General features: G+C 25.7%; 1 protein-coding gene across 1 annotated transcript; it reads left to right on the top strand.

Annotated features, from left to right (window-relative positions):
* Positions 1-6,733: 6,733 nt before the first annotated feature.
* On the top strand, positions 6,734-27,172 carry LOC145837813 (beta-mannosidase-like). Its single transcript, XM_082945264.1, has 18 exons — positions 6,734-7,001; positions 9,173-9,373; positions 9,835-9,998; positions 10,139-10,266; positions 10,371-10,564; positions 13,649-13,752; positions 14,364-14,519; positions 15,440-15,629; positions 15,893-16,046; positions 16,824-17,013; positions 22,247-22,472; positions 22,618-22,765; positions 23,914-24,197; positions 24,261-24,371; positions 24,555-24,654; positions 25,488-25,625; positions 26,192-26,303; positions 26,761-27,172. Exons 1-18 carry the CDS (start codon positions 6,798-6,800, stop codon positions 26,981-26,983), a joined length of 3,027 nt encoding a protein of 1,008 aa, XP_082801390.1. The 5' UTR covers positions 6,734-6,797; the 3' UTR covers positions 26,984-27,172.
* The last annotated feature ends 43 nt before the right edge of the window (positions 27,173-27,215 follow it).

The raw sequence follows: 27,215 nt of genomic DNA on the forward strand, positions 1-27,215 counted from the left end.
AAAGTTGAATGTTACTTAAAATAGTTAAATTATTTTATAACTTTTTTTTTATTGTAGTTAAGTAATAAATATAAAAAATTCATATAAAAACCGTAAAATAATTTATCAAAAGTAATTACATTCAACTTTGTAATAATCAAAATAAAAATTGTTATTAAATACCATGGAACTATTTCAGTTTTTAATAATTCTTAACTTAAGTATAGTATTAATATTTATCTAACGAGACTACGAAATATTAAAATAAAACATTATTCAAAATTCAGAGCAAATATATGATATAAAAAAAGACTTTTAAATTCACTATTTAAAAAAAAAACACTATTCTACTTGGGAACCGCTCATTTTCAACCAGCGATCAAATCCCACCCGGTCAAATCCGAGAACTGCTTACCGACCAAGGGTTAGAAGTAACAGTGATAGTAAAAAATAAATAGATAATAAGTATAAATAAAACAAAATTCTACCCATTAACTCAGTACTCTCTAATGCTTTTCTATCAATCAACACTACTGTTTATTGCTGTTCTAACAAGTAAAAAAAAAGTTTTAATAAAAATTAGTATTACAAACTATTCAGAACTAAAAAGTACTAAAAAATTCTACCTTTCATTAAAATAACAAGCTAATGGCTGTGTTCTTATAATTATCACAGTTTTTTATAAATACAGAAGATAATAGACTTAGGTGTACGACTCGATAACCGAAAGGTTCCTTTGTGCACCAGGTCCTTAAACCAAACTTTTGAGCGCTTTTTAATCGTTCAATAAACAATAATAGAAGTAGAAATATTATTATCAATCATAAAGCTTAAACCTGTTCAATTATTTTGTTGTTTATAAGATAGCGCTTTATGAGAAGTACACCAAAAACTACACCTAAACTTTTTGAGATATATGCAAAACTATGAAAAATTTTTTACTAGTCGAAAATTAGCAAACAGCTATTAAATAGTTACATAAAATTAATAAAAACTTGTATTTTACAGTTTCAAAGCACAGCATATTGATTGGCAAAACTCAGTTTAAAATTTTCTACTATCTTTGCCCGATTTCAAAAAGGGTATGAAAAACAAATTTTATAGTTATTTATATACCACAGATGTTATTGCGTCGAAACTTTATTCCGACTAACGGCGTTTCACTGCTCTCAAATAAATTTAAGAACAGATTTGAGAGTAGTGAAACGCCGTCAGTCGGAATTAAGTTTTGACACAAAAACATCTTTGTTATATATTCCGATAAGTTTAGCTTATCAGGATGTCCAGGATTTAACACCTTTTAACGTTACATTTTATAGTTATTTCTATATATTTTTAGTGATTCATAAAAATTTAATTACAAAAAATAATTTTTAAAACCATAATATTTTACAGTGTCTTGTATTTTATAAGCAGAGTTGCCAAAACTTTAGAAGTTAAAAGTTCTGAATACTAAATAAACGTTTGTTTGCTTTAACTTTAAGTGTATTGCTCGAGTAGTTAAATCTTGTAATTATAGTTATAAGTATTTAATACTTATTCAAGTCTCAGTGACAAATCTTAAATATTCTGTGAAAGTAACTTTATTTTAAAACCTCTAAAAAACACTTATAGGAAAATTGATAATATTAATCCACTTAAAACAATTATAGGATAGTATTTAAATCTAATCAAGCGGAAGTTTACTACAATAAAGTTCCTTATTGGAATATTCAGTTGTAATATTAAAAAAAAAATATATATATAAATGAAGACATTAAAGTTGAACTTTGTTTTACGAACTATATTTGGTTAAACTAAAGATAAATTTGAGAAAACTTACAGTTTTATTAAATATAAACAGTGTACAGCTATGTATTTACAATATTTTAAACGATCCTAGCTTAAAGGTTTCGTTTTATTTTAATTACAAATAAAGCTAAGTTTTTGATAACATAAAACTTTTTTTTACTAGTAAACATCGTAAACTACTTTAGAAAATTGTTGTGGTCTTCAGGCATTGATCAAATGATTTAAAAAAAGTTAAATTACAAAAGATATCCTGAAAAAAAAACTAACTAAAACTTATAGGTACTCACATAACACTTTCAGTTTTAAGAAAGTATATGTATTGTTTTTGTCTTTATAAATACTTATACTGATTATAAAAAAACGTTAATTGCAGTTTTGTCAAAATGTTTGCTAGATAAGTACAAGTTTCAATAAGAATTTAACTATTCTAAAAATTAAATAGTAAGAAACTAAGGAAACATAATTTTAATTACAAAAAAAGCAAACCCAAAAGTATCTTTTTATTATTACTTACATTTGCCAGTGAAGTTTTGTGAAATAAGTGCTTAAGGACATAATTTTTTTTTCATTAAAGAAAACAAGAAAACTAACAATTATAATAAGTTACTTCACTATAATGATAAAAATATACAATTAAACCATGAACTAAGATAAGATTTCTAAATAAAATAAAATTTTAGCAATTAACCTCGTAGAAATATGTGTTCTCTTTGTCTTCCTTGAAAAATAATATTTAAACTTTAAAAAAAATATTACACCAATTTATCAAAAAATGTATATATCTTACTAAAATAAGTACTACTAAAATTTATTTCTTGACTTGTAAATAAGAATTGTGTTGATTTAAAATGATAACTTACAAATTTAAAAATCTTCATAAAAGTCTTAAAATAATATAACTGCACTGGTTAAACATTTAAAGTTTTTTTTTGACTGTAAAACTATTTGACAGGCACTAACAACATTAAACCTCACAGCTGCTTAGTTAACAAACAGTTTTTTTGAAACAATGTCTGAACCTAATCGAGACAAAGATGTTCATGAAGGGCGGAGCAACTCATCAGCAACTAGTTCAGACGCGCATGGTGAGAACAGTCAAACAAATGCTGTATCAGAATCCGTGTCTTCTGAAACCGAAAATAGCAGTTCTAGGTCAAGTGAAGTAAACGTTCAGTCCATCACAACCCGCATAGAAGATATAATGAACATGTTAGAGTTGTTAAGAAGCGCACCATTTAGCAGTCAATTGACATATGTATTGTTGATTGGAAACACTTCGCCAGAGGTTGAAGATAAAGGTCTAACTGACGAACGAATCGAGCTATTTGAGTCTTTTAAAGCTGAAGCCGATACGGATGAATGTACTATTTGCTTAGATGTTATTCAGCTTGGAAAAGAAATGCTCCGGTTAGACTGTCGTCATTATTTTTGCAAAAAATGCATTACTAAGTGGTTTGATCAAAAATCCAGTTGTCCTTTGTGCAGAAAAACTTTTGAAAAATAATTGTTTTCTATTTACATCATAAGCTTATATCAGTTTTAGTTTACTTGCTTCATTTAATTTTTATTTTTATTGTTTTTCAACTAAATAAGTTCGTATTTTGGTATTTCAGTTCAGCCAGAATAAATCGTTCAATAATATTTGCTTAATCTATTAAAACTAAAATGATTTAAGTATAATTCATTAACGTAGTTAGTTCACTAATAATGTACGGTTTAACAAGTTCTCAATTATGTTAGTATTAATCTAGTTTTACACAATTTCGATTGGCCCTAAATGATATTCAAACGACTCAACTGTATGTTCAACTAATATCATAAGACAAAAGATATATGATATACAATATCAAATCAAAGTAAACTAGAAGTTATGACTCCTATACGTGATGTAATTAAAAAGCTAAAATTTCATATTAAAATTATTTTTTGCTCTAATATAGTAGTAGTATAAATGACTAACTAAAATTTTTGGTAGACAGTGTGTTTTATGTATGGTACAATTTAATTTAACTTAGTATCTTGAGAAATGTATATTATACTTATGAAAATAGTAATTTTTATCACTTCATTCAAATTTCAATTTAACTTTAAATTATTTAATGAATTTCTAAACTTATCGACTAATATTTATTCAAACATTTAGTTCTGTTAAGTTTGTAAAATTGAGCTAAATTAGTTGAAAATACTACTCATAGACGTGTAAAAATACTTGTATACATGTAACTAGCAACATGAACTATATAATACTTTTGTGAAAGTTATTTTTTGATCTAGAAATAAATAGATATTTAGTCTATTATATATACTTTCATTAATATTTTATTTTCATACTTCAAGTACTTGAAATGCATTCAACTTACTTAAATTTACTTTAGTTTCATAAAGTTAAAAGTTAAAGCTTCGATACTTTTTCCAAAAGTGACAGTTGTAAATTTAGACGCTATAGAGTTTGTAAGAATGATAGAGAATTCAACTATTTTTCTTATGAAATTCATAATTGTACTTAAAGTTTAAAAAAATTGAAAATCATTCAGATAATTGTTTAACAATAAATACTAGAGTTAAATGTTGTATACACAATAAGTAGTTTAGATATTATACAATACTAAATTACAAGTACTTAGCTAATTATTTAGCTAAAAAAAGTGGTTTAAGAATGACTTAATAAAATTTTCTAAATAAAAATTACTAATGTAATAATACACATGTTTTCGTATTAACTACATTAATTTAGCCTAAAAAATTTTGTTAGAAGTATTTAATAGTTTAGTATATATATTAACTTTTTAGCAGTCGTAACACAAATTTCTAAGAAAAAATAGAATTTTTATTGAAAAAATAGCATGATTAAGTTAAACTATTATTAGTTATAAAAACAGAAGTTTTCTTAATTCATATTAATGGAAAAGTAAAACTAATAAAATAAGAAATTTTTGTTAAGGAAAATTTACATATTACTTCTGTACAATCGTACTGCAAAGTAAATTAATAAGCAATTTAAAAATATCAGCCTTAAGATTATAAAAACCTGCTGTTAAGTTTTTGCTTCTGAATTACACTTATATTAAAACAAATTTAACAATACAGTTTTCACATAGCACTAAAAAAATATTTTAAAATGAAAGTTTTACCAAATAAAACATAATGCGATTAAAATTATTTAAATGTAAGCACATGACAAAAAAAAAAGACTAAAAGACTGTCAAAACTAAACGCACTGAACAAAATTTTGTTATTGAGAATTTAATTTTGCTATATTTTTTATTTACGCTCACCATAATTTCACTTATTTAGTAAACATAGTTTTACTACTTAAACTAGCGAGAATAAACTTTAAAGTTTTAGTTAAGTTGTAAGATCTGTGAAAACTGAAAACCATTTAGTTGCTTTGGTATAATTTAATTTTGGATAGTTCTTATTTTCATAATTTTTTTAATAGTTTTACCATTTAAATACGTTTCAAATGTACTGTACATTAAATTAATAAATTATTTAAAACTAAGATGAAACTTATTAAGTTCCTTTTTTTAAATAGCCTTAGATTGAAAGCTGCTATGCTTAAATCAAGTTTTTAAAAACTGCATTAGAATTCTAGTAGTATATATATACTCTTTATTTATGTTAGTTTTGAATTTTAGTAGCGTTTTATAATCACCTTTTAACTTTACTTCATATTATAAAGATATTTATGTTATTTTTCTTAGTAGAAAAAAAAGTTTAATGTTTAATTATGCTTACATTAATGCTTTAAATTGTATAAAAATCGTTTATTATGCCAATAATATAATAAACATCGATACAACAGTTATTTAAAATATGATATTATATATTGTTTATTCTAATATTTCCCTTAAAACTTGGAGATAATTAAAGATAAAGCATTTTTACTAAATATTTTTTCTTATTTTACTTCAGCTACAAAATAAAATTTAACAATAACATAAAAAGTGTATAGGTAATAAAATTAAATTAGTATACAGTTTGTAAAGTGTATTTAATCCTTGTATTTGAAAATTTTATTGTAAAAGTCGAAACTGTTCAAAATAGCTACTAATTAGTAAACTCTCGTGCGAATCTTTTCCTAAAATTGTTTCAATGCGAATTATTTTTCAGTCATTGATAACGTTTTCATGGTGTAGTAAATTTTAGTCTTGACTTTTACTAAAGTCTCAAAAAACTAGTTTTTAGACTTTAATTTTGATAATTTTTGTATTTTTAAAGGTTCAAAGACTTATTATACAACTTATCAAAGAAATAAATAAGTATTTGTTCTGTTTGTGAAATCTAACAACAAATTTTAAATATAATGGTAACATTTTTTAAATTTTAGTTGAAGTATAAAATTATATCAGTTTATTAAAAGGGTTTAATTTTATTTTCAGTTAAAGCTTAGATTAAATTTAAGATGCAATTACAAAATTTAAATGAACGTTAATCTCACTTTTCACCTTTACTATATAAAATATTTAACTTAGGTAGAAAGTAAAAGTTAACATTTTTTATTTTATTAATTAAAAAAAAATATTGACGCTCAAAAGTATGGTCAAGGGATCTGATGTATAAAAAGACCTCAAAGTGATTGAGCTACACATAACTTATTTACAATAACTATTTTGAAAGATATAAAAAAAAATTAGAATTAAATAATATTGTTTAAAACTAAGTAACTAGTAAATGATTATATTTGTATTGGGTTAGAAATAAAATGTTCTGTTTATTACTTCCAAATTGGTTCTAAACATCGTTCTTGTTCCTAAAACTCGATAACCGATAGGTTTTTTCGTAAACCAGGTCCTTATACAAAACTTTTTGAATGCGTATTTTATTCTTTAATAAACAATAAATAAATTTAAAATCCTAAATGTCCAATGTAATAATTTTATTTTAAATTACCCTGTTTTGAAACTTTTAAAAGGTTCTAAGTTAAATTAATTAGGAACAAAATAACTTTGGTTACAAACACACAAACATTGAATATTATGCAATACTTATAACTTAATTATTGTGTAAAACTTAGGAAATAAGTTATGTTGTATTGCCTTCTTTTGGTCCTCTTTTTTCACATTTGTATGCTATCTGCAAATGTAACACAATTAGATCTTGGTCTAAATAGATGGAGAGTTGAAGGAAAACATTATGACTCTGGACATTTTATAAAGTTTGATGATGTTCAAATTCCAGGTTGCATTCACACGGACTACATGAGCACATTCAAAAAAGAAAACGAACAAGTATATTTAAAGATTTAGTTAATTATTTTAAGTACATGTTTGTTTGCTATTAAAATGTTTTAAAAATTTTAGTGGTAAAAGATTTATTTGTATTTTATCAAATAAGTAAATTTTAAACTTTATAAAGTATATAATCTAAAGTGTATAATAAAAAGTTTGGTAATTACCTAGGATGATGTTGCATTAATATCAAGCTGAAATTATATTATATTCAATTTTTTTTTAACCACAATTTTAGACTAAAATTCAGTGTTTTAAGCCTAATATGTTTATTCCAAAAAGTTACTTTGTTTTAAACAAGCTATATAGATACATAGTACGAACTAAATTTATTTATTTTAAACTCAAAATGTTTAATTTGTTTTATTATACAATATGGTAATCAATATAAATTATTTTATTGATATAATTGAATTATGTTGTGAAATAAAAGTGATTACAATATTTAAGTTTTATAGCTAAATTGTATTTATGTATTCATAAAATTAAAATTTTTAGCCTAAGATTATAGTAAAAAAAGACATCAAACATAATCTAATTTCAGCTTGATATTGGGGCAAGATCATCCCAGGTAATTACCAAAAGTTTTTTGCAAAAAGCTAAATGAAAAAATAAAAATAGTAGACACAATTTTCAGTCTTTGAATTTTGGGCTAGACAATATATGTAAAAACCTAACTGCTTTTTAAACAAACAAACAAATAACAAGGTTAAATTTATGAAATTTATATAATCTACAATAGTATTATTTTCAAACTTTTTATAAAAATTCTTGCAGTGCCCAGTTAACAAAGCAAAATTTTATTCAGTTATCTAAACTTAATTCTTAAAACTATCATAGATATTTTGTTACCTTAAGTGTAAACTTTTAATTGCTATTTTTTATAGTTTAAAATGTGTTTTTTATATGTATTATTTGTATCGTGTTATATTATTTAAGTATGAAGATTCTGATCAAAACAGCTTGCTTTAAGAGATAAACGTATTTAATTATTCAAATTAGTATATGAACATACTAAGTATAAAACTAAAGTAATTTGTTTTAGTACTGATATATTTAAAGTTGTAATAGTTGTTACTCAATTTTTCTCACATAGAAATTTATACAATGTTCCTTTTCAAAATAACCAAAAGTATTGAAGTTAAAAAGTAAATTCTCTACAAAAACTTTAGTTAAATTCACTTAAATTATTTTTTTGCATAAGCTTGGCTAGTTTTGTCAAAATAACTGCAAACAGAGTTCCTATTTTTTAGGTTTTTGCTTTAACTTTATTTTTCTTAATAACAATTGTAAAAGTATTTGAAAATATGATTTTCCCTAATTTTACTTTATTGCTTAGTATTGAAGCAATTTCTTTTTACATATACAATTGTTTTTGATAAGTTTGTTTGTTTTTGAATAAAAAGTTATACGCTTAAGTATTGTGTGTTTATAATCAAAACAGTTAGAGTTCTAAACTCAAATAAATTAAAAAAAATGGTGAACAATTTTTTTTCTACAGTTGACTATAGTACTAACTTTCATTAAAAGTTTATGTTCAATTTAACAGATTGCAATAGTTTTGACTGTTGATTTCAAATTTTTGAATGTCTAAAAGTAAAATTAAGCGTTTCAACGCATTCAGAAAGCATATTAATTTGTTTCAATATTTTTTCTTTGATTAGAAAAAAAAAGTTGATCCCTGTATAAGTTTTATGATCCTTTAAAACGAATCCTCAACTATCATTGGTCTGTTATTTTGATAAATCTCTACTTTTCTATGTTTGTGTATAAAATTTTGTATAGATTATGTTACTTAAAAAATATTTTATCTACTTTACTGTTTTAAAATTTTATTATAACATGTAATACATATGTGTACTACAGAGAAATGTATTAAAAAAAAAAGGATGTTTATTTTGGTTACACTAGTTTAATGACTCTTGATATCTCAAATAATTAGGTTATCCTGAGTTAGTTTTGATTATTTTGAAAAAAAGTTGGTATATTAATTTATATTTAACTGAATCTGGTTTAATAAAACTCTTAAAATTGAAAAGGTAAATAAATTAGTTTAGTTAATAAACTAATATTCAATTACTAATATAGTTGGATTATCAAAGCTTAAATGGTAAACTTTTTTTTCTTGAATTATAAGTTTACTGCTTTACAAGTCCTTTTTAATCACACAGGCCTACTACAGGTTTAATGATGATAAATACCAATGGATTGCAAAGTCAAATTGGTCATATATAACTGATTTTCATTTTAAGAGTCTGAAACTTTTTGAAGAAAAAGAAACTTGGCTTGTTTTTAAAGGACTTGACACTTTTTCCTCTATTTATTTCAATGGTTTGAAAGTTGGTGAAAGTGAAAATATGTTTGTGGAATATGTAAGTTTTTTTTCTTTTGTATGAATGTTTCAAATTGGAGTAAAGTTAAATACTTATAATTAAGATTATTAAAAAATTATATTTATTTATTTTTTGTTGTTAATGATATAAGCTCTTTTGAATTATTTTGCTATAAAAAATATTGATTTTATTTTTACTATACTTTAGCTTATTATTAGTTTGCATTTTTTGTGGCGTTAAAGACTTTGCTCTATTTATATGAGTTTGAAGAACTAGTTTACAGACAAACCATTGTAGCAATATTAGGTATAAAGTTTATTTTAATAATTAAAATATTAAAACAATTCAAATTAAAACATATTTTAGATCAGTAAAAAATTTGCACTTATAAGCTATACAGTGAAATAAATTTTACAAACTCATCTGAAATAGAAATATTTGACTTTTACAAACTGAAATAGAAATATTTGACTCATCCAATTTTTTTATTATTTTTTTAGAAATTCAATATTACCAATATTTTGCAACGGTACAACAGATTAGAAGTCAAATTTTTATCTGCTTTGCATACAGCAAATGAAACTTACTCACACTTAAAATATGACATCCCACCTGACAGCCCACCTAAAGTTCAACACGGTTTTTCACACGTCAACTTGATAAGGTTTATATAACACTTATATTAGTAAAAAAATGTTTACTTATTTTTAAAGAATTCAAAAAGTTTCTTTAATTAAATCTATGAATGCTATATTTAACAAAAGATGGTTAAGTGTGTGATAAACAAGATTTTTTTAAATAAAGAAAAGAACAATCATCATTCAGTTGGGACTGGGGACCTGCTTTTGCAACTCAAGGAATTTGGAAGCCTGTTTATTTACAACTTTATTCAGAATCTATCTTAGATTCTGTTTCAGCAGAGTTTAACATTGGTAATTTATTTTATAAACTAAATTTGATAGGTATAAAGTTATTGTTTTACTTATTGTATTTTATTTCAACCAAAATTAATGTTTTAAAATTTGTTTATTAACAGAATCAGAAGAAATTTTAATTAGTATAGTGGTTCGTAAAACAAGTTTAAAAAGTTTGGAAGACCAAATGACACATTTGAAAGTTGATATAAGTGATCTGGGAATCAGCAAAAGTTTTTCAGATCTTAGTTTCTCTTTGTTTAACAAAAGTGATTCAATATCTTATATGGCTCAAGTGAGGATTAGTCTGAAAAATGTAAGCTCGCCTTTGTTTTTATATATTTTAAAGGTGCACTATCATTATATTATAAGTTTTTGTGCGTTATATTTTACGTATGAAGCAATTTTGTTTCTTTTTTATTTCCCTTTTGATACAGCGTTTTTTAAGCAAGATAGCATAGAAATAGTTATTTGATGTATTAAATGCTATTTGAAATTCATAAAAAACTCATTTAAAAATTTCCTTGTTCTGTATGGTTAAAATAAACATCTACTTGTTAAAAAGACTTCACTTTTTAGTAAATTATTTTTGGATTAATTTTTAGATTAAAAAATACTGTCAGGTAACAAGCTGTATTTTAGCACAATAACTAACCACAGCTTGTAGGTAAACAATCAAAGTACAGAAAGCAAATAATTTTTACTAAATAAAGATTTCAACAAATTTATAACCCATACTGAGATTTTTAAATGGCTCCTAATGTTTTATAAATGAAAAAAAATTTAAAAGTATATAGTTTATGAAAAGTTTTTCTGTGATAAATTGAAAACAGAGTTGTACAAATTTTATAAAAGATTGTTAGATTTACTAAATTAAATACTTTTTAAGTAGTAGCTAACAGGGGAACAATCATTGAAGTTTATGGTCCATCTAAAACAATATAAAACTTATTACAATATTATAAAACTGTTAAAATTGTTATTTTCTAAATGAACTTTTGTTTACAAATGATTTGTTGTAATTGTAGTATTTTTATCATACTAAAAAAAAAAATAAATTCAGGGTTTTTTTTAAATATTTTCAGGTTTTCGCGCGCCCTAACAAAAATACCACACACTTCTTCTGCTTATTAGAACATTTCAAATGAAAAATAACTCTTAATTTTTTTGTTTACTTAACTTATAATTATTAACTATCTGTAAGATAATAGATAATGCAATATATAGTGAGCTTTATCACTCCTAGCTCATTTAAAGCGTAAAAAATATTTATAGGGAGTGAAAAAGTAACAAACTTTTTAAAAAAGAATTAAACTCTTGTATCTTTAAGCAGAATTTTAAAAATAACTAAATTAAAATGTTCAAAGAATTAAATTTTAATCTTTATACTATGAGAATGCACACATAAATAAATTTTAACTTATAAAAAGTTCTACGCTAGATATTTCCTTGCTAATCAGGAATGCTTGCCATTTGTTTTTCTTACCAATTTTTTCACTTTCAAGCCTCCCTGGTACATTATGGTCCTTCAATTAACATAGGAAAAGAAGCACATTATTTTTTGATGAAATAATTAAAACTTGAATTTGCTTTTCCTTTAATTGGCTTGTCTTTTGTTTACTAGTAGTGTCACTATTGGAATAGTTACTGCTACTCTGATTCTGCACTGTCTTTTTATTACCAACGTTTTTAGTCCTACTTCTTACTGTATAATTAAGCGTTTCTGAAATCTTTCCAAATATTGTACAATACCTCTTTTCTAATCCACCTTAATTATGAGAGGGTAAAAGTGTCCAAGACTTCCTAAATTTGTACTTCAACTTGTTAATTCTTTTGATAATCAGTTGAATAATGAGACAATAAAACTAAACAAACTTAAATAATTAGTTATTGTTTATCACCAAACTAGTTTTTTTGATTTATTGTTAGAAGATATCATTAATTGGTATTAAAAGTATTTATTATACAATTACCTGCAGACACCTTGTTATAAGTCTTAAGAAGACTAAAGTTCTAAGTCAAGGAACATATATTTTACCACCAATCAAAATCAATGACAAGGATATTGAAAATGTAAAGACTTTGTATACCTTGGCTCAAATCTTGCACCAAACGCATCATTGGACATAGAAATGAATAATCGCATTGGTAAGGCCTCAGGAATTTTCGCTCGTTTGGCTGCAAGAACTTGGAATAACCAAAAGTTAAGCATTTGTACAAAGGCTGACATTTACTGTTCCTGTGTATGCAGTACTCTGCTATACGGTAGTGAAACATGGAAGCTGTCTAGCGTGCAGCAGAAGAAAAATAATACCTTTCACCTACAATGCCTTTGTCGCATCCTTAAAATTGCATGGCAACATGATTAGCTGGTTCGGTCATGTTCTGAGGATGGTTGCTGAGCGAATCCCAAAGTCTCTGTTGTATGGAGAGTTGATTTTTAGCAAACACAACCGAGGTTGTCCAAAATTACGTTTTAAGGACGTATGCTAGCGCGATATAAAAAGCTTGAGTATAAGAACTGATGAGTTAGAGTTGCTTGCAAATGACCGCGCCAAATGGAGATCTAAATGTACATAAAAGACTGAAAGAAAGGGAAAAAGAATACTTTAAGAAACCGAAAAAGATTAAGAAATGAGATGCATAATGAATTTTATTTTTTTCCATTTTTATTTGTTATCTGTTTGTTTTATTTATTGCATCACTGTACTTTTTAATTTATTTTTATTCTCTATGCACAATTACGCATAGCCGATCACGGCTGATAGCCTTTTAATCCTTTTATTTATTATTGTCATAGAATTACCAACATTTTTTTTTTCTCATTATTAGTTTTTTTGTAAGAAATATTGAATTCGAAGTTATTATTGTTAAAAATATTTAATAACTTTTAAGATATATACAGAGCAAGAGTTTGCAACAAAGAAAAATATTATAAATTAGTTTGTTTTTTGTTTTATAAATAGTCTTAAAATGGCTGTAATGACTAATTAATATTATTTTAAAACTACAGGAGTAGATATAATTTAAATAGTATTGAATTAAATAGTTTAAAGTTTACATTGAAATCATATTAAAGGATTAAATTTGAACTTAAATAGTACAAGAAGTTTTTTTTTGACTAATTTTGTTACAATATTTTAACAACTTAGCAACAGAATTTGAAAATCTTTGAATGCTTTTAATAATGTTTTCTCTATTAAATTTAAGTCCTTTTTCAGTTTATGTTACTAAACTATATTGATTCTTACAAAACATTTGAATGTTAATAATAATGTTTTAACCAAATTTTTATAGTTTAGTTAAGTAAATTTAAATTCTTTAAGTTAAATTATAGTATAAAGTAATTATAAGTATGTGACAGGAATGTTTATAACTTTTGTAAAAAATATCTTTTAAGGTAACGTACTCTCTTTGGTGGCCAAACGGACATGGTAGTCAAACACTGTACAACATTGCTGTGGAATATACTTGTAACAACGAAACTAGTAGTAAGTCAATTCGGTTAGTTGATGCAGATTATTTTTTCTTTTTGGCAGAAAACGAAAATAATTTAAGAATATTTTTACAGTCTTAGATAATTAGTTTATTTATATTATTAAACTTATATATATCTGACATCTAGTAAATTTATAAAAAAAGTTTTTATAGTAGCTTTCTTCATTTTTGTTTTACTAAATATACTTAAGTTAAAAGTTGTAATAACAATTTGTGTTTGAAAGTACTTCTCGACTATGTCTCAAAATTTAAAAGTGATGATTTATTCATAAATGGTAACTTTACTGTATATACAATATATACAATATAAATAAACAATTTTGAATTGAGTTACTGAAAGAAACTAGAATGATTTGTAGTTTCTCATGGTATTACTTATTGATAACTGTGTTGTATAGTCAAGTGTGTATTTTGAAAAAGTTTTTAAAGTTATTATTTATTCAGTATTATTATTTTTTGCAAATAGTTTTTGTTTAAAGTTGTAAAATATATTTTGCTGATTATTGTAGAATACTAATACTTTAATATTCTTCGTGTCTTCTTAAAAATGCTTAAACAGCAGATAGAACACAGTTATAAACTTTTTATTTCAATTTAATTATTACAAATGATTATAGTTTTGGTCTGCGTGAAGTAAAATTAATTCAAGAAAAAATAAACGAATCAACAAATGGTACAACCTTTTACTTTCGAGTAAATGGAAAAGACATATTTGTAAAGGGATCAAACTGGATACCTTCTGACGCATTCCATACAAGGATAACTCCAAAAAAGTTAAAATAAGTTAATTTTTATTATAGACCTACCAAACTAACTTTGTAAAGTAATATCAAAAACAATTATAAAAACTTATGAAAGCTTTTATTAAATTAAGTTGTACAAAGTTGGTTGATATACCATACATTATTTAGATGAGCACGTTAGTTACAAAAAAATATATACAAATGTTCTTCTTTTTTGTTACTATGAATATTTTTTCTAATATTTTTAGATTATTTTAATTTCAAAAAGATAATATATTTGTATGCTTAATTGAAGTAAACTCGTGATATAAATCTATTATTTATTATCCTGCTTTTAAATTTAAAACTTTTTCAAATATTGTTGCAAATTTTAGATAATAGATATTGAAATTAACAATAATTTAAATACTGTTTTATTTTTGTTTGTGAATCGTAATACTCTTAATATTTTTTTAGTTTTCTGTGTATACTTTCTAAGATGTCATGCTCATAAAAACACTAATATGTTCCCGTTCAATTTTGTTTTTGTGTAAAGTACTTCTTTATTCACAAATAAGTAGATTAATCTCTTCAGAATAATGAATGTTATCTTAATTTGTAAAATAAAGAACTGTAACAACTACTTGAATTTCATATAGCAGCAAAATTACATATTATAGGAATAAACTAATTTTTAAGATAACAAATGTAAAGTTAAAGTATAGTAATATTATTTTGTACTATTAAATATTTTAAAACGATCTTTTTATTGTTCTATATCGCCCTGGTTTTCAACTCAAAAGACATTTGCATGTGTAGTATATTGTAAATTTAAATTAACTGGTTAAATGTTATTACAATAATATGCAATTTTTTTTAGTTGTATATACTTTAGAGTTTAAAGATAAGCTTGAAGTTTTGTAGTTAACTAATACAATAAGAACATTTTACGAATTTACACCGAATAAAAGATATGAACGTCTGTTGGAATCTGCCCGACTTGCTAATATGAACATGCTAAGAGTTTGGGGCGGTGGAGTTTACGAAAACGATCACTTTTACAGTTTGTGTGATGAGAAGGGCATTATGGTTTGGCAGGACTTTATGTTTGCATGCGCAATGTACCCTGCTGATAATAAGTTTCTGCAAAACGTAAAGACAGTTAGTATGTATTTGAATATTTTTAAACGTTTAATAGTTTATACAAATTTGCACCAACAAAAAAAAACGATTAAAAGTGTTGTTGACATTATTTATGCTTTTACATCTGAAATTTAAAACTTTTAAAATATCTGACTTTATTAAAACTTGAACATCTTGCTTTGAGTTTAGCAAGTTAAAGAGTAATGGTTGTTTTAAGGATTATGTTCTGTATTAGAGCAATTACTTTAAACATTGCTTGTTTATTGCTTGTTTAATGTTAGGAGGTTATTGAAAATGTTATGAGATTGAAACACCATCCTTCTATTGCTTTGTGGGCAGGCAATAATGAAAATGAAGCTGCACTTGCTAAAAATTGGTACAGTACCAACAAAGACAAACAGCTTTATGAAAAAGATTACAAAATGTTGTATACTGGTTTGTTTAAACTTTTATAGCTTTTTTGTAGCTAATGTTTCATGTACGCTTAAGATTTGTTATTATATGTTTTTTTAGACTTCTATAAATTTTTTAAAATAAGATTTTTTATTGAAAAAATTATTTATAAAACAATGTTTTACTTAATAAAAATAATTTTAATTAGACCCTCAGGTATAAAAAATATCTGAAAATCCAAAATAAACGTTTATGGAGACATTAAGACTTTGCTTAAGTTTACAAACGATGTTTAAACACATAAAAAAAGATAATGAAAATAGGTAAAAAAGCTTAAGGCTATTCTGAATAAGACTATTAAAGAAATTTTTAACAAATTATAATAACGGTAAGAAAACATAATTAGTAAATACTAATCAAACATTTTATATATATACTGAATAAAATTTTGAATGCAAATTTTGTATTTGAAGAAAGTAGTAACTTATTTTACAAAAAAGTATTTGTAACAGTGGCAACATTTGATAAACACAATTGAAAAGTTTAAATCTACTTAAAATAATGTTGTAAAACAAATTTTTATCGTCAATCTATAAATTTGTAATTTTTCTCCTTGGATACAAGTTGAGATCTTTTAATGTTACATTTCAAGCAGGTTGAAAGCATACAAATTTAATTTAAATATTTAATTAAAGCTTTTCTTCTCATTTCAATAAGTCTTTAAAGTTTTAGAAAACTCAGTTTTTTATATGGTTATAATAGTAAAAAGGCTAAGTATTTTTGAAAAAAATATTTGAAAAATATATAAATTTTTGTTAGAAACAATCAAGCAAGTAGTAAAAGAATTGGACAAAGATCGTCCATTTGTAACATCAAGTCCAACAAACGGTGTTGTAAGCGACATGAGTGGAGGGATATCTGATAATCCTTATGATGGCCATTTTGGTGATGTGCATTACTACAACTATGTAGATGACTGTCTAGATTGGAACAAGTATCCTAATACCAGGTTTCATGAACATTACTTCAAAAAACAATTTAAATTAAATAGTTATACTGAACCATGATTTCAAAAAATCATTTACACAAATGCATCACATCGGTAAAATTAAACTATAATTGCCCCTAATTGTTAAATATCGCCCCTTTACTATTTGATAACCCATTTACTATTTTGCTGACTAACTATTTAACGCCCTCTGATAGCCAAAATCACTCCTATAGGGGCGATATTGCCCACTTCGGGAAACCCTGTACCAAAAATAAGATGTTTAATGATTAAAAATAAAAACTTACACAACCATCAATTAATTTATTTACAAAGTTTTTTTTTATAAACATTTTTAAAAAATTTAAAACTGATTGATATTTTCTTATTTAACCATTTCATCAAGAACACCAACTGTATAGGCTAAGGTTAAGCAATTTTTTATAAAAATTAACACTGATTTTTATTAAAAAGTTTAAACATAACTGACTCATTTTCGAAAAAAGTTTATTTATTAATTTCGTTTAGCTCTCTTCAGAATAACATTGCTAAAAACTATGAATATTGTAGAGTAATTTTAGTTATATATAACGAATTTGAAAAGTCTAACAAAAAATAGTTACGTCATTAAGTATAAAAGTCTGTTTAGAAAAAGTTTGAAAAATAGAATAGAGCTGTACTGAACTAACTTGAAGTAATTTATAAGATAAAATTGCTAAAACAAAAACATTTAAAATAGTTGAAATTTTTACCTTAAACTAAATTAAATAAAAAGCACATTAAAAAATACGACAATAACGACAACAAAAATAATACTACTAAAGACCCTATTTGTAAAGTTTTAAATTGTAAAAATCCCTTTGTTTGCAAATTTTTGGCTCGCGAGATCTAATAAACAGAGATTCTAGAATTGAAAGATGGTAGGTGTTTCTAGCTCGGGATAGGATTTCGAACCTATTATCCAGGTAGTTCTCGGCACAAACAGGGTTGTTGAGGAGGTGCTGATGAATAGATGACTGTTCACCTTTAGGCTTCACGTCGTCATTAAAAATAAACCTTTTAAGCTTTTTCGTGACATGCTGCTCTCGCCTGACGTGGAAACGTTGAGATGTACGACCTACGTAGTCATTTCCGCAATGACATTTAAATATGTAAACTACATTACTCAAATCATGGGTAGGTGTGGCATCTTTTACGATTCCGTTAAGTGGGCGGTTGGTGTTGTACACAACACGTAGCGAAACGCTGTTAAAGGTGGATTTTATAGCCAATGAAGCTTGCTTAGCCAGTCCTATTGAGTTTTCACCCATATAAGGAAGGCGGAGGTACACTGGGCAAGGATGTGGGCCGAAAGAGGGTAAGCGATTCATTTTGGACTGAGTTGCCTTAATTGTCTTCTTGATGACTGTTTTGGGGTAACCTAGTGAGAGAAAAATTTTGTAGATGTTGTCAAATTCTAGATTCAAACAGTCAGCAGTGCAAATTTTAAAAGCTCTGTTGGTAATGCATTGTATGATCTTCAATTTTTGTTTAGTGGGACAAAACGAATTCCAGGAAATGTAGTGTGGACTAAAATTTTCTTTTCTGTAGACAGAAGTAGAAAAGGTGTTGTTACTGTTTCTAGTAATGTTAATGTCTAAAAAGTGAATTTTACCGGAAACTTCTTCTTCAACGGTAAAAGCTATGCATTTGTGCATCTTATTTAGCAAAGTAAAAATTTTTTTGACATTATTTTTTGAAGTAAAAATAGCAAAAACATCATCGACATACCTATAATATACAAGTGGCTTACTGTTATCTAATGAAAGAAGACTATTTTCATAGTAACCGACAAAAATGTTAGCAAGAATAGGGCCTAATGGGCTTCCCATCGCTACGCCGTCAATTTGACGAAACATGAGATTATTAAAACTAAATTGTACATTTTTCGTGGCCATACATAGCATATCATTGCAAACAGATCTTGGGAAAGGAGGCGGAAGTAAGTCAGAATTGTACAACTGATCTAAACAAATATTTATCACTTCATCAAGTGGAACGTTTGTAAACAAACTTTTAATGTCAAACGAGACCATAAAGTTGTTTTGTTGGGAACGATTTAAGCTTTTTAGTTTGACAACAAAACTAAAAGAATCAGGTACTGTGTGAGTAGTGAATTTTTCTAATACTGGTTCTAAAACGGAAATTAAAAAGGAAGACAAATTTGATTGTGGTGATTTAGTCATAGATAAGATGGGTCTTAGTGGAATTTCTTTTTTGTGTGTTTTTGGGAGTCCATACAACTTAGGGCGCTGTGAACCAATAGGTCTGGTTGATTCATACACTTCTTTTGATATTAGACCTTTTTTAAACCAACTTCTCAATTTTCTCTGAATACTGTTTTCCATTTTACTTGTGTGGTCAAAATTATCGATTTGTCCGAGTTTTAAAAATTTTGAACTATCATTTAAAATTACCATCATTTTTTCTATATAATCAGCCTTATTTAAAATTACAATAATGTTTTCTTTGTCTGCTTTACAAAGTTCTATGTTTGGATTATCTTTTAATCGTTTCAAAGCTTCATTATACTTATTACGCATTAGTTTATCGGAATGATTAACTTCAAGTGTAGAATACGTTTGAGAAAGATCATTTAGTTTGGATAAACATTGTTCAAATTTAATTTTATTTAGTGGCTTATGGTGCTGTAATTGTCCCGTAAGAATTTCAAATTCAGAAAAAATAAGTTCTCGTTTAAGTTTATTGGGAGGAACGCAAAACTTTAAACCATGCTTTAAGACAAAGTTTTCATCATCGTTGGGTATGTAATCAGAAAGATTATGAATGTGCGTTTTGGCATTTAAACTGCCAAATCTACGTTTTATTAAAAACTTTAAATTTCTGTCATGTTTATTGTTGATTTTGTCATAGTTGAATTTATCTAAGTTTTTTAAATATCTTAAAAATCTAACAGAATCTAGAACACTAATTTGATCTAAAGCATATGACAAACTATTTCTATAATTAGTTGAAATTGAACTTACAGTAGAAGAACATCTACGAATTTCATCCTTGATAAATGTTTTCTCTATTAATGGGCTGCATTTCAGCTTTGCGTTTTCTATACGATGAAAAAGAACTTTTGGACAGACTTTATTTTCTAAACAACTGTAAAGAAACTTAATCTTTAAATTTAAATTGTGTATCTTTCGACGAGACTTTTTGAGTTTTTATTAAAAATCAAACATTTAAACCGCTGTACAAATTGTATTACCCACTGTAAAACACAATTCTTTCTTGTTACTTCTAAATTAAATTTCGACATTTCTCACCTGTATTAAAATAATGAAATGATGTAAAAATTACTAGAAACTTAATATATCTATAATACAACATTATATTATCAGTACTTACTTAAGACAACAATATAAAACTGACAAAAATACTGTTTGGCGACTACAAAATGGCTCAATTAAGTAAGGAAACTGTATAATGATTTGGATTTTTTTGTATACATGTTAGGTTTATAAAGCTGAATTAAATTTTCTTGAAAATCAGCCAATTTAAACTACTTACTGCTATTGAATACAATTTTATTACAATGCTATTTGCAACAATTGTAACTTCTGATAGACTTTTAAAGTTTTTTCACTTAGACATAGTTCGGAATAAGTTTTTTTATTCTTGTTGATATATACCTCGAGATCTATTCGATACAAATGTATAAACAATAGAGTTTATTACTGCATACAACACAACTAGTCTACTTATTGTCGTATATTAAGTTTTTAAATTTTGAGTTTACCCTTGGGTCAGCCTTAGATTAAGCAATGACTTTAGTTTAAAAAAAAAGTTATTAGTTCATTTGACGATTAATATATTCGAAAGTATTTATAATTTTTTAATGAGCAATACAACTTTTCAATTTTTTATATTAAGAATCTTTTGATTAACTACTAGAAAAAAATCCGTTATGCGTTTTATAAAATAATCATATGATATATATTTAGCTCTCATAGTATCAATAAAACTGGCTACTAATTTTGGTACTATGTAATAACATCTTTGGTCTATTTTAGGACTTCCCAGATCAAAATATCCCATTTAAAGAATATTGCCGCTTTACTAGTTAAAACCCTTCGCCCCGTTACTAGTTACTGATCCCTGATAGCCAAAAAACCTTAATAGGAAAAATAGAGCCCACTTTCAAAACCCTGCTCTATACTTCATAACTATAAATAAAAACAAATTGTACAGTAATCTTCCTTTATTGTACCAACATATGTTTCTGTGTGTTAACGAATCAACACACTTCAACTGGGTTCTGTAAAAAATAATTACTGCAATGAAAGAATAGAAGCATAGAATAAAGTGGGTGTATACATATTTTTCATTAAAATAAAATAATTTCTACAGTCAATAGTATAATAGATAAAATACTTAATATTAAATCCGACTGTTATAAAACTATATAGTATTTGTAATTATTAAGTCTAAAACAAGTAAAGTAAACAAAAATACACAAAAAAACAACAAATCATAATATAAACAAACAACTAACGTTAAATGGGAAGAATAACTGATTCAAATTTACTGTTGTTAATGAACGAACGAAATACATTCATTACATCTAATAATTACGTCACAATATAAATGAGGTTATTTCAACTGCTTAATTTGTATTGCAAAGTTTATTAATTTAGTTTTTATGTTTGTAATCTATTTTGAACAAAATAAAACATCAACATTAGTTATTGAATCAATAAAACTTAATAAAACTTAACAACGGCGAAGACAATAAAAGTCACAGAAACTCGATGTACCATGTATATTATATATTAAATGCTTGTAAAGATTAAATCAAAGTCATATACAATTAGGAAGCAGATTTAGTTCAAATGTAAAAATCAAAAATGAAAAAAAATAAAATTTAAGAAATCAAAACACAAAAAAAAAAAAAACTTGTTATTATTTACAGTAATTATTTTTTTACAGAACCCAGTTGAAGTGTGTTGATTTGTTAACACACAGAAACATATGTTGGTACAATAAAGGAAGATTACTGTACAATTCGTTTTTATTTATATTCCAGTGAAGTTATTTCACTAGGACCTTTTGTTAACAAACGATTAAACCTATATTTTGAACAGTTATTACATAACTATAATTTTAACGTTTAAAAAAAAAAGCTTTGTATAACTTTACTACTTTAGAAAAACAATAAGTTTTCTATGAACTTTGAATAAATGGTAGGTTTATTTATTTAATAAAGGTTTGCTTCTGAATTTGGGTTCGAATCTTGGCCCTCATTGGATAGTTTGAGGAAAGTTTCACGGCCCAGCGAGGATTGGGTAGTTGATTCTGATTGGGCAATTCATAGGCAGCATCATGAAAACGCAACTCAGCAGATCAGTGATCAAATAAACAGAAATTTTAAACTGGACTTAGATAACCCCAACAAAACTTTTGAATTCATTTCGACTGTTTATTTTAGTCAAGTTAGTTTATTGTTTATTAATATTAATAAGTTCCAATGCCAAACTCAATAGTTTTACATGTTTTTAATTTTTTCTACGTTTTTTATTATAATATCAACATTCAATCCTTAAAATTAAACCAAGTCTTACGTTTATTTTAACTCAGATAACGCAAGCTTTGTGCGTGCAAAGCCAAACAGAATTTTACATGAAGAACAGGAATGAGTTAGATTCCAACGGATTAGGATTGACGATGGGCGCCCTGTATTGGCAGTTTAATGACGTATGGCAAGCTCCAACTTGGTCTTCCATCGGTAAGTTTGGGGAAGTAACACCTACTTGTTTTGTGTTTTTGTTTAAACTTGTTATAGAGTTAAGAGTATTTAAATTTTACTTATACATTATGTTTTGCCTTAATAAATATCAAAGTTTTTGAAGATACTTTTGGATCAGTATTTATTTCTCAGTATGTAATGATTGTAAGAGACTATTTTTTAGTAAATTTGTATTAATTTCTGTACAGCTTCAAATTGAGGAATTAATAAAGTAAATTCAGGATGTAAGCTTAAATATGTTTGGTAATCTTGATGGATTTTGATAAGTTTACACTGATGTATGTGAGTAGTTATTGTTAACTTTATTATTTTAATCAAAATGAAGTAGAAACCTAGTATTTAAATGGTGAGAAGGCTACTCAGGCCTCAAAGGCGAACTCGGATAGTTTGGTACAAAATATTTTCTGAGAATTTATTAAACTTAGGGTGACTCTGGCATATTAAGACTTTTATTTAAAAAAATGTGAATTTTTTCATCAGGCTAGGTTTTACTTTAATTTAATAATGTAATGATAAGTTTTTCATTATTTTACATTCAATTATTTTTAATTTTTTGATAATTTTATCAGCTTCAAAACCATTTAAATTTTCAACCAGGCGGTTTATACTACTCAAATAAATAGTATGTTAGTATTTTATAAATTTAATCAATAAGCTCAAACTAGTTTTAGTCACTTAGACCGTTTTTTTTGTTTTGAAGAGTGACATTCCTTTGTAAGTATTAAAACTATACTGAATCATTATAAACCATTGTTTTAAAATTTTAACTATGTTTTACTAATAAGGTATTATAAGAAATACTTTTATAGACTTTATTGTATATATATTGATTCGATATTAATTGTAATAAACCTATAACACAACGAAAATTATTTTAAAAAGTAGGTATTTTACCTAAAAATCTAAAATGTTAGATTATTAAATGTTATAACTGAATCATTTATGGATTATTAAAACCTTTCTCAAAAAAAACTCAAAATAGCAATGTTTGAGTGCATTACAGAGAATTATACGTTTAAATTGTAATTACATACCATTGAAAAAAAAAAGCTAATTAAAGTAAAAAAAATCTTTAACTTTTAAGAATAACGCAGTCTTGTTATGAAATTTTACTTACGAACATGCAGATTACTCTGTCACGTGGAAACCCCTGCATTATTTCGCGCGCAAATTTTTCAGCCCGATCGCCCTGATAGCTTTTTGCAGCGGCGACGAAGTCATCTTGTACGCTCATTCGTCCCTTTCCCACGACGTGGTTGACGTGACCCTGGTTGTCCGGCTGCACAAGTGGTCAAGTTTCCGTCACAAGCGGGAGCTTCACCCGATCAGCAAAATATCCGCATCGAGCTCGAAGCAGATTTTCAGCGCGAAACACGCCGAGTTGGTGTCAAGCTGGGAAGACTGCGATGATGTTTGTTATTTTATTACATGTAAAATTTTAAATAAAAGTCATGAAAATGTTTTTAAATTCCAGAAAAGTTGTTTTGTCTCGTTTGAAGTAGAGAATAGAAGCGATATAGCTACAAAGTACTTTTTTCCAACTAGATTCAAGAATCTTTACAATTTGAAAAACCCTTCTATACAAGTAAGTCTAGTTAGTTTCAATACTTTTAGAGTGTAGCTCATTTTTTAGTTTGCTTAATTCGTTTAATTTATAGAAATATTTTGCGCCAGTTGCACATAGTTATGAGCAAACGTTTGTGAAAAAATAAAATTGTAAACATTATTTTTTTCATAGTTCCTTATCAATAATTTTATTAATTTACAGATAGAATATGTGGAGAAGGTCAATGATTTGCAATTCAATATTGTCCTAAAAGCATCGTATCCTGCATTATTTGTTTGGATGGAACTGCACAATTTCGAAGGTAGTTATAGTGATGCAGATCATAAATAAACAAAATAATTTAAAGCCTGCTGAAAGTAGTAGCTATTTTAATTATTTGTTTTAAAAAAGACAGTCGTAGCAACTTGTTACGTTTTTATGTTTTTAATAACATTTTAAACGATTGTAGTTTTTTATACTCAAATACTTGATGTATTCTAGAAAGTCGAACTACTTAGCTTTAAAAAGTAGTAAATAAATAGTTTAATATACATGTTTATATTATATATAATTAAGAAAGTTATTGTTGCAACAATTTCTTCTTTAAATTTAAAACAAAAAGTACCTCGTAAAGCACAAAGACTTCTCATAAGAGTAAAAAGGGATGTTTAAAATAATGAAGAAGTTATATAACGAGGCTAATCTGTATTTTAATATTTAAAAAAATAATATGAAGTCTACTGTTTATTTAAAAAATAAAGTTGTATGGATCCCGAAACTCTTAGTTGTTCCTTTCTTATATGGAAATTAAAAGTGCTTAATTTATCAATTGAAGTCAATGTTCATTAAAAAAAATTAAAGCAATAATGTATTTGCTATCTGTTTATACAACATAGTAAATACAGCTTTACTATTAAGATATGTATTAAAAAATCAAAAAAAAATTAAGTTAAATTTAGTATTTTAACTTGCGATCGAAGCTTAGATTATAATTTAAAAGACCTGAAATAAATTTTTTATGCTCCAAATTCATTTTTATAAAGAAATTTATCAACACTTTTTTTTAACATGCGTGTGTTTATATGATAAATTCGCTGCAATCGGCACTTAAGTTTCAATTAAGGTTACTATTTTGAATTCAAATATAACTTCTAGGTTACTTTTCTGATAATGCATTTTTGATGACTTCACAAAACAAAAACATTTCTTTATTTTTATGGTCACCTCACAATGGTATTAATTCAACAACAATTTTGGAATCAGTTTCGCTCTCTTCTGTTTTTGATTACCAAAGTTAGTTTCATAAAAATGTAAAAGTTCACAAGCCAGTTTTATGTTTACACGTTTATTTTTGTTTTAACTTTCTATCAGTTGACTTTGATAAAAATTTATGGAATTAGTGTTAGCACATTATATTTTAAAACTGAGAAACTAAGCACATTTTATCACTGAAAAAAAAGTTATGTTTAGTCTAGTTTTTTAACTTGTTTAGTTTTAGAATTAATCTATAGCAACATAAAAAAATACTTTTCTTGAAGAGTTTATTTAATGATTGTCAATGACTTAAGGCTAATTTCATAACTAAATAAGTGTTAATGTATTTATGCTTAAAAGATTTAATACTTATTAATGTATATTGCAGATCAATGACTAAGCTTAATTTATCTTTTGAGTTAAAGTAGTTTAAACTATGAAAATAATGAGAACATTGAGCCAAAAACTAAATATCTAAAGTTATATTTTAGAAAGACATAATGCTCCGAAACTTAAGCTAAGTATCTGCCGTGTATTTAACGAAATATGTTCATTGTCCAAAGTATATTAATTTTTTATTTTTGTTTAAATTAAGTACATTTCAGATTTAAAAACCAGTTTATGGATTGAAGATATAACAGCGAAACTCATATTTTCAGTCATTGGAGTCGTTTTTATCATAATATCTGCTGTTCAAGTCATTTTAATTGTAGTAAGGTAAATTCTAAATTAAAAAGAGATATTTGGTTATATGTTGAATATAAAATATCTAAAATCATTAATTTTGTTTCATCAAACTTTCGACCAAAGTGGCAAAGCAATGAGGGCTGCAAAACATAATTATTTTGATTATATTTTATATATTTTTAAGTCATATTGTTTATTTTTATCTTTTCTTTACTTAAATTTAAAAGACTTAAAAATGAGTGTTTATAAATAAAAATAAAATATTTGAGATAGTTTTTGTTCAGTTGCTACTTTACTAATATATTTACGCTTGTTCTTTTATAAAATTGGTGGAATTTGAATTTCTGTTTCTTGTAATAAAAACACAAAAAAAAACGGCATTGCAGTAATTCAAATGGCTAATATAGGTTTTATATTGTACAATTTTTGAATTTACTTTAAGAAGTAAGAACTAAACAATTGTTTACCTCATATTTACATTTTAAAGGTTGAACATTCGCAAGGGTCAATTGAAACCTAAAAGTTCAAACTTGCTCGAAAACGAAAATAAGCAGCCTGATTTAAATCAGGTTGACCGCAGAAGAATGTCGAGAAAGCGGAGAATTTCCAGCAGCTCAACTCAAGATGACTCAACTGCATTTGTCATTCGGTCTAAGAGAGGGTACGGTCATAAAGCAAAAAACACTGAATACAGATTCTACATTGTCTAAAAATGCATTTACTTAACTTTTACACTCTTAGTTAGTTTAAATTGGTTTCAGTTTATGCTGTTATTATTTTGTTACAACTCAATGTTTTCACTGTTAGTACTTTTTAGTTTTAAATAGTTTCAATCCATGATTGCAATTTTAGTATTTGTTCAATTAAAGAAGCATTACTAGTTTTACCATTATGCATTATAGCCTTTTTTATTTATTTTTGTACTATCTTTAAATTTTACTT

The sequence above is a fragment of the Thalia democratica genome, chromosome 6, assembly GCF_965202585.1.
Source record: "Thalia democratica chromosome 6, ktThaDemo2.hap1.1, whole genome shotgun sequence".
Classification (NCBI taxonomy): Eukaryota; Metazoa; Chordata; class Thaliacea; order Salpida; family Salpidae; genus Thalia; species Thalia democratica.